The 11,204-nt window shown below is 38.2% G+C and overlaps 3 protein-coding genes across 3 annotated transcripts in view; 2 read left to right on the plus strand and 1 right to left on the minus strand.

The window, feature by feature from the left end:
- Positions 1–11,141, minus strand: part of myo1g (myosin IG) — a 76,318-nt gene extending 65,177 nt beyond the window's left edge. The window contains exons 1-11 of the mRNA XM_051671857.1: positions 10,823–11,141; positions 8,316–8,524; positions 7,999–8,092; positions 6,495–6,660; positions 5,940–5,993; positions 5,708–5,806; positions 5,443–5,559; positions 5,131–5,337; positions 2,806–2,951; positions 2,579–2,693; positions 2,275–2,445 (exon numbers count right to left, since the gene is read on the minus strand). Of these exons, the coding sequence (XP_051527817.1) occupies positions 2,275–2,445; positions 2,579–2,693; positions 2,806–2,951; positions 5,131–5,337; positions 5,443–5,559; positions 5,708–5,806; positions 5,940–5,993; positions 6,495–6,660; positions 7,999–8,092; positions 8,316–8,524; positions 10,823–10,917 (1,473 nt within the window). The 5' untranslated portion in view covers positions 10,918–11,141. The remainder of the gene's footprint in view (positions 1–2,274; positions 2,446–2,578; positions 2,694–2,805; positions 2,952–5,130; positions 5,338–5,442; positions 5,560–5,707; positions 5,807–5,939; positions 5,994–6,494; positions 6,661–7,998; positions 8,093–8,315; positions 8,525–10,822) is intronic.
- LOC127425669 (DNA-directed RNA polymerase III subunit RPC7-like) overlaps positions 1–11,204 on the plus strand; it is a 307,967-nt gene that overhangs the window by 213,137 nt on the left and 83,626 nt on the right. The window lies entirely within an intron of this gene.
- Positions 912–1,761, plus strand: LOC127425670 (eukaryotic translation initiation factor 3 subunit G-like). The gene has a single exon (XM_051671873.1). The coding sequence runs from the start codon at positions 1,016–1,018 to the stop codon at positions 1,499–1,501; it is 486 nt and encodes a 161-aa protein (XP_051527833.1). The 5' UTR covers positions 912–1,015; the 3' UTR covers positions 1,502–1,761.

Here is an 11,204-nt window from a genome sequence, read left to right on the forward strand (position 1 = left end):
ATGCAGATGATAATTTATTATTTGTCTCTGACCCCTTTAGATCTATGCCTTGCCTTCACAGAATTATTAATACCTTTTCTAAGTTCTCAGGATACAGAGTCAGTTGGTCTAAATCCGAAGCTTTGGCTCTGACAGTGTAGTGCCCAGTAACGGAGCCTTCCAGGTGCCCAAACAGGGCATTAAGTATTTGGGCATTTTATTCCCAGCAAATCTGTGTGATTTAGTTAGAGTTAATTTTGACCCCTTAATAAAAAGATTTTGAGTGATGTGAGCAGGTGGGCTTCATTATGTCCCCCTCTCTTATTTCAAGCAATTTGATAGCATAGCGAAGTACTTCATTTGGAATGGTAAGATTACACTTTAATAAGTTGCATAGGCCGATCAACAAAGGTTGGCTTGGCCTACCCAAAATTTTGTTTTATTATTATGCATTCGGTCTTAGACATTTGGCTCATTGTTCACTTCCACCTGAGAGAGCCCCTCCCTAGTTTTGTATTGAACGGGAAGTTCTTGCCTCTATTTCACCATTGCAAAGCCTTTTTATCATACTAATCGGAGAAGTTAAGTTACACCCCGTTATCTCGCATTTGCACTCAGTATGGACAAAAGTGTCCAGAATGTTTAATTCTGACATTTATTTAAATGTTGCCTCAAGCATATGGCTGAACCCTAAATTATGATAAGTCCCCTTTCTACTGGTCAGAGTGGATTGTGAGGGGGGTTACTACACTCGGTAACCTATATGAGAGCGGATACTCACATTACAGAAGAAAACAGGACAAATCTTGTTTCATGTTGACTTTAAAGGGATAGTTCACCCAAAAATGAAAATTCTGTCATCATTTACTCACCCTCATGCTGTTATAAATCGGAATTGCAGCATTAAAAAGAGGCTGCTTGAGTCTCGGGAAACTCTTCCTCTCGAGGCTGCGCTGCAGACACCCGGTAAATTTGCCATCGATCGAATACGACGACTCAAAGCCAAGCTGGGCCGATCAGGTGGAGGAAGAGGGAGATGAAGGTTCACTCACTCCCTTCACCAAAAGAGACAGTTAAAGGTAATTTTAAGACTGTCACAGAATACAAGATTGATGAAGATGGCAAGAAGTGTAAGATTATCAGGAATTTCAAAATTGTGACACGGAACGCCTCCAAAGCAGTGGCCAGGAGAAAGAACTGGAAGAAATTTGGCAATTCAAAATTTGACCTACCAGGTCCCAATGTTGCCACCATGACAGTGAGTGATGATGTCTTCATGACCTTCATTTCCAATAACAAGGACTTGAATGCCCAAGACCAGGATGAGGATCCCATGAACAAGCTGAAAGAACAGAAGATTGTGTCCTGCCGTATTTGCAAAGGGGATCACTGGACCACCCGCTGTCCACACAAGGACACGCTTGGTCCAATGCAGAAGGAACTGGCTGAGCAGTTGGGCCTGTCCAAGGGGGAAAAAGAGAAAGCAGCAGATCCTGAACCTGCTCAGCCAGTCCAGAATTAGACCGGGAAGTATGTTCCCCCCAGCCTGCAGGACGGTGCTACGCACAGAGGAGAGTCCATGCAGCCTAACCGCAGAGCTGATGATAATGCTACAATCCATGTGACCAACCTGTCTGAGGACACCAGAGAAACAGACCTGCAGGAGCTGTTCAGACCTTTCGGTTTCATCTCTAGAATCTATCTGGCCAAGGACAAGAACACAGGCTAGTCTAAGGGCTTTTCCTTCATCAGCTTCCACCGCCGCGAGGATGCTGCCAGAGCCACTGCTGGTATGTCAGTATTTGGATACGATCATCTCATGCTCAACATGGAATGGGCCAAATAACTGAGAGAGTTGCATAAATATTCCAGGTCCAATTCGTGCAAAATTCGACCACACCTTATCACTCGTGGAATTTCACCATGCAAATGTAAATGTGACTGTGCCTTTAGGAAGAATGTTAGCCACAGAACCATTCATTTTCATTGCATCTTCTTTTCTATACAATAGAAGTGAATAATGACTGAGGCTGTCACGTTCTAACATTATGCCAAACATCTCTTTTGTTTTTATGTCCCCCAGAAAAATGAAAAGTCATGAACTACCCTTTTAACTGTATAAAGAGTGTAAGAGTACTGCCCCCTTCTGACATTGCTGTCAAACTGCAGCAGTGCAGAGAGTACAGTTTTGTTCCATAATTTATGAGAATCCTAAACAATCTATGCTTATGCGATCTGATCAGAGAAATGCTGTGGCAGGAAAAATGGATGATGGTTCTCATTGTGCATGCTTACCTTCCGGGAAGTGTAGTGAGGATGCTGGCCTAGCTTTTTGTTCATGCTGTCCAGGCAGATAATATCTGTGACTTTTCCCGCAGTAAGACATGCCTCATCCAGGATGGAGATGATCCCCTTATGAGGCTGCTCCACCAAGTCCACTATGATCTGATTGTTAAAGTATTCAATCTGAAAGAAAAAATAGAGCATCTTAGAGAAAGGTGTAAGATTTAGTGTGCTCTGGATGTACAGATATGTACCTATGTACCTAGAGTGCTGAATCGCTTAATTCCAGATGGGTAAATATGTGTGTGATGCTTACATGTTGCCAAGTGATTCCCTCTCTCTGGTACTCATCCTGCTCCTGCCGTAGAATGAGCTCAATGAAGAGTTGTTGTAGCTTCTCATTGCAGTAGTTAATGCAGAACTGCTCAAAACTGCGGCCATGAAAAGGATAGGAAAAAATACTATTTTGTGTTGCATAATTTTCAAAACAATGCATAGTTTTAAAAGCAGTAATAATAAATACAGAGCATAAATGGCACTGACCTGTTATTGTCAAAGATCTCAAAGCCATAGATGTCCAGCACACCTATAACAGTATTTTTGCCATGGAGGGCAGGGTTGTAGTCCTTCACTTCAATCACAGCATTGATACGACCCACTATCCACCCAAATAATCTTTCGTACAAAGCCTAAAAATGAAGGCCAGCAAGAATGACAACAACTGAACATTTAATACATTAAACGCATATTTTTAAAGGGGTCAATTCATAGTTTTTCATCATTTTCCCCCCCCCTGAGGTCTACTTAGAATATTAGTCAAGTTGTTTTTGCATGACCGTTTTTCATGACCATTTTCTCCCATAATTAAATTGGCCAAATTGCTAAACAACAAATAGACATGATTGATGTGTAAATGTGGGTGGTCATGTGTAGATGCATTCAGCCTTATGATGTCACAATCACAGATTTGGAAAAGCTGTTTCTGCAGCATAGTTTCAATAAATTGTCTTTTTTATCTTGGCAGGTAGTTTTATACTGTTAAAGTTGGAGTTTTATTTACATAGCACATTGACCTGCTATATATCTCATCCTGATCTCATGAAAATTACCTGACCTTGGCAAAATTTTAGCACGTTTTGCTGCAGATTTCCAGTGAAATGTCCAGCAAGGGGCGCCAAAAACCAAGTGAATTCGTAATCAGACAAGGTTTTTAAGGTGAATGTTAGATGCAGGTTGTAATGAGTAAAACGTAACTTCCTAACCAAAAACTTAAAGGTATTAAAGTATGTTACTTTTTTATGTCAAAATACTTTCTACTATCCCAGTTTATTGTTCATTGACAACTATAAGTAAGCCATTCGTGGGTTTACCTTCCCCAACAGTTTAAACACTGAGCCTCCCAGGCTCGATCAAAACATTGATGTTTATATTTTGAGCGGCCCGCTTAGCTCCACCCATCCCTTTCTAGCTCAAGCTATAGCGTGAGTTTGGGGCATGGCTACTTGAAATAATTGGTCAGCAGGGGGAATATAAATATCCATGGAAGACATGTTACAGAGAAAAATAAATTTAGCTTCGCCTCCAGATGTTAAAACTGAAATTTAAAGACTTGCTAAAATATACAGAGACAGAGAACGGAGAAAAACCAGAGTGAACATTGCCGTTGCATTTACAAGGTGGAGGACACACACACACACACACACACACCACCATTGATGAGATCACTCTGGCAAACAGGAGCGCCAATAACGATATCGCCGCACAAGTGGCTAATACACTGCTGCCTCCCCCGTCAACAACTGCAGTCTCAACTAGGGTGCCAAAATGGTCAGAAATGATGCTGTCGTCATGCTTACTAGTTACCAGAAGAACCATCCTACCTCATGTGCTGGATCCCCCGAACTGCACACCCAGCTGCTGTTCAGTCTGGCGATGTTATCAGATGACCCTTTCATTCTGCCACGCTTTCTTTCCAGTGTGTATATGTTATAGTGTTCTTGTTCATTACGACGTTGAACGTTTATTGCCTTTTATTTAGTATGGCCTATTTGTTCATAGAGAATCTGAGAGTGCAAAAGGGTGTGATGAGTCTAATGGGTGTTGGCAAAAGTTGTTTTATTTTTGTAATTCCGTTTGGTGCTACTAGTAGCACAGAAATGACACCTAAAAGTGTCTTAAAATCAAATGAGAGGTAAATAAAACAGATATCCTTACCCTAAACCAACACCTAAACCTAACCGATAGTGTCATAAAAGCAACTGCGACATGAAAAGCACAATTTCTGAAGCAACCACATCATTACGTGTTGATTTTATGACACTTTTGTTTCACATATCAGCTTGTTTAGGCTTGAACCTTGGTCTTCCAAGTCCAAAGTCCAACACTCCATCAGGTGAGCTACAGCACAAGCTAATTATATTGGAATAAGTGTGTAAATGTAGGTGGGTCTGTAATACAAGTGTTAAAATGCATTGTGTTTTTAATTATGCATTAGAGTAAACGTGTTTTGATATCATAACATTGCAGTGTATGAGGAATGGAGTGAAAAATAAGTGTTTATAAAGTCATAATCAGCTGTTGTACTCGCCATTTGTGTGGAAGTGAATAAAACGCACAGTTTTTGTAGCGCCTCTAGTGTTCATTTAATCAGGAAACTGCAGCGAAACGTAGAACGTTTGCAAAACTTACGATATAGTAACGTTCATACTATGACACTAGGTTGATATTAATAGCTTATATATATATATATATGCTCACCTGTTTTTTTAATAGGAAAATTTGATTTTTATAACATGACCCCTTTGAAAATCCTTGCAAAATTATGACAATAAGAAGATGAATAAGTCTAAGTAAAAAAGGGCATAATACCTTGGCAAAAGCATCTCTTCCATAGCTAGCTTCCTGCTCACTGTGTCCCTTTTCGATGACCTCACCACCCCCTGTAGCCACTGTGCGGTATAGTAGTGCTTTTGTGGTGTTCTCAGGCTCTGTGGAGGTCAGCTCAGAAATATGGTTCACTGTGTCGTCTCCAACAAGCACAACATGTTCACCATCACTAGTAAATTGAAGGTTACCCTGAACAGAATGTTTTAAAGTGACAAATAACATTGTAAAACTTTTATTTCCTGCTGGATCAAATTAGAAACTACAAACAGATAGAAAGACGATAGAAAGACTGACCAAGTTTAGGATGGTCCCAAGGATCTTGTAGATGGAGCTGATCTCTTCTGCAGTGAAACCAATCACTGTCAGTGCTGCCATCACGGCTTTATGACATAAGGAGTCATTATTGGAGGCCTGTGATGACAACAGGGAAAGATAGAGGGATACTAATATTAATCCAAGTCATGGGTATAGAGAGATAATACATGTGATGCGATATTATTTTCTAGAAAATTATGCACATTTGCTCAAATGGTACTGAACTCATAAGATAAGGACATACGAGTGTGACAGAGGCTCCTTGACTGGTGTAAGTATATTTGGCGGGATCTCTCTGCAGATACAATGATTCAAGCAAATCATCCGATCCTCCCCGTAGTAACTGCATCAACACAACACATAAAAGCTGATATTTATGTTTGTTAAGCATTTAACAGCAGTTTTTGAAGCATTTCGGACTCCCAGAGTAATATGTTAATCCCATATGAATACCAGTTCCTGGAAGAAGATCTCACCTGATAAAATGAGTGGAAGTTTCTCTCTCCCTCATGCTGTTGGACAACTCTTGACTGAGAAAGAGAATGTATTACAGGTCACAAGCATTCTACCTAATATTGCACTAAACTAAAATGTAATCCAAAGTACGTAGTTGTAAATCTTATGTGGTTTTAAGCTTGGCAAAGCTGGTCTATTTTTCAAGCAGGGAAAAATAACAAAATATATATATATTTAACTCAACACATTAAGTTCTGAGTTCGTTTCTACCAACGTTTCAAAGTTTATTTACAAGAGTGCGTATTTCCCATCAACCATCGGCTGCACGAGCGCTTGCCGTTAGGTTCAGTATCTGATGGTACGTACTCAAAACATAGTGAAGTATTCACTTTATTTATCACTTTATTGTAGAGTTACATATTACAAGGATATCACAAAAACTTTAGCCCTAGTAGTTTGTTTAAACGGTCTTTTAAAAGGATGACAAATAAATATTTGCATTGCGCAAGAAAATAGTCCTGGTGTCACATTCATTTGAAGGTTTATTATACCCTTTTGTGAAACTGAATTCTCACCTTTTCCAGCAGGTAGTTGTTGATGTGTCCTCCTGTGGGGTCTCCATTAAAGTTGAAGTTGATGTCCATGTATTTCCCGAAGCGGCTGGAGTTGTCATTGCGGTTGGTCTTTGCATTCCCAAAGGCCTCTAACACACAGTTGGACTTCAGGAGCACGTTCTTCACACTGTGGTAGGATGAAAATAATGTGAAAAATGATTAAGGCCTATGCATAAATAAACCACAGTGTACAGTGTACAGTACCTCAGTTAGCAAGTAAGATGTATTTATTTCACCATGTACTCAAGTATTGTAGAAACTGGCATTATACTGTCATCTAGCAGCAGTTGAAAAAGATTCAGTCTTAGAATTTTCATTAGAAAAAAAGGAAAGTTTTACTTCCTCATGGAAGAGATAACATGATTGTGTCTCCTTATCAGTTCCTGAAATTAACTTTTCCATCAGGGGGCAGTAATTGGCATTTTGTACTTTTATGTTATAAACATACTTAATATAAACACTTCAGTTTAAAACATTCATTTATACAGTTCTCCATCTGAATAATTAGATTGAGAATATATTACCTGCTACCCATAAAATTAAATCAACATCAACTCATATTTTATGCCATAATATGTATAACTAGACCTGTACAATAGAATAAAGAACTACAGTACATCAGATGATACAAATAAAAAACATATTTATTTTTATTTTTATTTCATTATAAAAAGTTTGTGGCATTAAATAAACTTTACAAAATAATCTGTTAATTGATAACTGTCAGAATAAAAATTAATTTTGTGGGGCTTAAATCAAGATAAATCTCCAGTCTTACTATAGGATATTAAAAGCAATAATATGCATTTATATATAATTAAAGGAATATTCCGGGTTCAATACAAGTTAAGCTCAATCGACAGCATTTGTGGCATAATGTTGATTACCACAAAAATTTATTTCGGCTTGTCCGTCCTTTTCTTTAAAAAAAGCAAAAACCGAGGTTCCAGTGAGGCACTTACAATGGAAGTGAATGGGGACAATCCGTAAACGTTAAAATACTCACTGTTTTAATAATATATCTATAAGAGATAAACAATATGCATGTTAACATGATTTTAGTCTGATAAAATCGCTTAATAACCTTTTCTGTGTAAAGTTATAACCAATTTTACAACTTTGCTGCCACGACAACTTAATGCTGTAAACCCTAAAACCCTAAAAAATGACTATAAAAATGACAATTTAAATTTTACAACTCAAATAACACATGTATTTTAACCAAAGAATTAATGTAAGAACTTTTATAAAATTATAAGCTTCACATCCCCCACACCAAAAAAAAACCAAAAACATTTGGCTCCATTCACTTCCATAGTAAGTGTCTCACTGTAACCTCGGTTTTTTTTATTTTATTTTTTTAAAGAAAAGGAAGGACGAGTCAAAATAAATTTTAGTGGTACTCAAAATTATAACAAAACTCTTTTTTTAAGTCCAGAGCTGTCAATCCCCTCAGGAAACTGACCTCTCGACCTCTGCCCTCTGGCTGGGATTGGTGATAGCCGCAATGTACTGCATTATATACTTGCTTGCCTCAGTCTTGCCTGCTCCACTTTCACCTGAAACACAAGGAGATTTTTGTCAAACAGTCTAATCCTTTCACTAAAGGATCTCAAAGATACACATGATAACCAGAAATCATCATTTAAATATTAAACACTTTACAATAAGGTTGTGTATGTTAATATCAGTTAACACAATAATTCACATGAACTTACTAAGAACAACAATATATTCATAAATTAACATTAACCAAAAATTGTTCAGTAGTAGCTGCTGTACCTGAAATGACAATGCATGTGTCTTTGGCTCGTCTCTTCATGGCTTTGTAAGCTGCATCGGCGACAGCATACAGGTGAGGTGGATTTTCATATAGTTCTCTGCCCCTGTAGTCCTCTATGACCTTCTTCCCATAGACATCCAGCTGTCTGTACGGATTGACTGACACCACCACTTCTCCAATAAAAGTGTAGATTCGACCCTTCTCAAATCTGAAAACAACAACCAATAAACTTATCGTGAATAACGTGCACATACCAGGAGCTACAGGAAGAAATAGCTGTATCAAGATTTATTGTTATCATATGTGCTGTTTTGGTTAAATCATAAATCATGCTATGTCAGAATAAAGGTTTAAGTAGAAAGGTGCGTCCCAAACCGCACATTTCTGCACTATTCTACATCATTTTGAAGTGTAAGTAGTGCGAATAGTATGTTAACACTGATGCAACAAAAAAATGATGCACTTCTTCAGCTGTCAAAAGGGAGTGTGTAATGTTGGACACTTCTTGCAATTAGTGCACGTGGTTTGCCGTATGTAGCGAAAGGGGCGGAGTTACTTACCTGCAGTGCTGATCTGACAAAACAGTTGTAAATAATGAAGTATGTAGCAACTAGTGAAATTTCAGTGCAGACAGCACCTTACAAATGTGAGTTGAATGCCCATCACCCCACGCTGTGTGAATATGTAAGTTGTTTGAGGTACAAGTGTTAAACTGAGATTGGCTCATGTGCTAAAGCTAGTTACAACACATAGCACACATTTAAAATTTCAATTCCGTTAGCTGTTAAACGGTGAATTCTTCCATGTAGTGAAAAAACATTTTCATACACTACTTGGCTGAGTGCATAGTGTATATTATAAGTGCATAGTGTATAGTGCATCATTTGGGACACAGCTTAAATTACAGAGAGGAATATAACCTCTGAATGCAGTGAATGCAATGGCTCTTATGTGTCAACAGCATGTGCACTACCAATATGCAACAGCTCTGACATTCTTTACTCTTTAAATATATTGTTAATGCATCATTAGCTGTTCTCAAAATCAGAACCATTATTTTTTTAAGTTTATTTAAACTAGTCACTTAATGCAACATTTTTGGTAGCAGTATAGTGTATTTAAGAATTACAGTAGTTTCAAGAGAGAATTTTGTTGTGAATATACAGATTGTTTTCCTGTGTGACCTCTGTGTGACTTTCTGCATCTACTGTACATTAGCATATTAATAACAAAAGTTTAATAAATGGGATCCCATTTTACTAACATTAGTTGGATATCAAATAACATAATTTCAAATGAGGGAAACAATACATTTGTTCATGTTTATCTACATAATTTCTAGATAAAATTCTGTATGGCTTTTGATGTATGGCTCTCAATGTCAAACACACCCATATTCAGCAGGAAGTGATACGAGGCTGGGAAGTGAGAACAGGATGTGCAATGGTGCTCAAGATGACTCACTTTCTGAATTTCAGACAACATAATATAGCGTAATCTTATTTAGGGAAATGCTATCTCTTCCTGGCGTACAGAGCAAAAACACGGACATCTTTCCATAGTTTAAATGTTTTAGTCGTTTTGGCCATACTTATTTATACTTTTTCATAAGAAGCAAATTTTCATTAAAGTTTATACATAATCCAAATCTATAAGGCAGATCTAATACCTGAGGATTCAAATAAAAGAGTAACATGCTCTTTATGCAAATAATAAAAGAGCATTAACTCATAAACTTTGAGTGAATTCACATTTATTTTCTGTGTGATTATGCGGTGCAATCACATGAGACCTTGTCACAGCTCAGCTGATAAAAAGCGCTATATTCTTGCTGGGAATTGTCAGAACTTGATGTTTTTTCCCACAGATGTTTCAGATGTGTAATGTAACAGACAAAACAGAATGCAATCAAACTTTCAGTTTCCAGCAAACTGACCAAGGTAAAGGTAATCTGATTCCACCCAGTTCAAGCAATGACATCACAGAGGGTGAACTTGCTGCAAGTAGAAGGAAAGGAGAACTGGAAACTTTGGATTTCATCATCAGGGCCACTAAGATTCTACTGGCTGGCCTTGATCAGCTGTTATAAGACACGATAAGATGAATTTTGTCGCTTAAGCTGTTGCTGTCAGTCACTAAATTTAATATCACAGCCATGAGCGGGAAAGTCAAATGTGATATGACTCATTCTTCCCCCTACACTTCTTCTTCTTCATCTGTCATTTTCTCATCATTCTGTCTGTTCTAGCTGGAGGAAGTGGAAATGTATTCAGCGGGCAAGTTCTTCAGACAAAAAATGAGTACCACATTCCCAAAGCTCCCAATAGTCTAGCTATACACAAGTATAAAGTCATGGAAATCCATTATGTGTAAAGCTGTTAGTTTCTGTGTATATATATATATATATATATATATATATATATATATATATATATATATATATATATTGCCCATTGAGTCTCTATACACAGCCCGACTAAGTGTACTGTACACTGTTCGTTCTTACCTCATCTTCAAATTCTCCATAAACTGCTCCATAGTCACTTCATCTAGAAGCACAAAGTCAGACTTTCCAAACTCCAAGCCCTCCAGTTCCGCCATCCCTGCAGGTGTCTATCTGAAGGACAAACGGATGGAGAGAAGAGTGGAGGGCGACGAGAAAGGCAGAGAAACAGAGCAGTGGCTATCGTCTTCTCAAAGCCGGTAGAGGAGACAAGAATGGGTGTGGCCTGTGTCTTGATCTTTGGTTGATCTGAGGCTGTGCTAAATGAAGTCAGTGACTACTGCGGTCTGCAGGCTTCAGCATGTCATCCTGTTCGAGAGAACGCTTGCATATGTGTGTGTATTTGCACATGTGGGTGTATATAGTGGGGAAGGAACTATCTTTA

The sequence above is a fragment of the Myxocyprinus asiaticus genome, chromosome 34 (assembly GCF_019703515.2).
Source record: "Myxocyprinus asiaticus isolate MX2 ecotype Aquarium Trade chromosome 34, UBuf_Myxa_2, whole genome shotgun sequence".
Taxonomy (NCBI): domain Eukaryota; kingdom Metazoa; phylum Chordata; class Actinopteri; order Cypriniformes; family Catostomidae; genus Myxocyprinus; species Myxocyprinus asiaticus.

Excerpts from the sequence above, each read along its gene's own strand:
- LOC127425670 (XM_051671873.1), top strand. The coding sequence starts at position 1,016 with ATGAAGGTTCACTCACTCCCTTCACCAAAAGAGACAGTTAAAGGTAAT.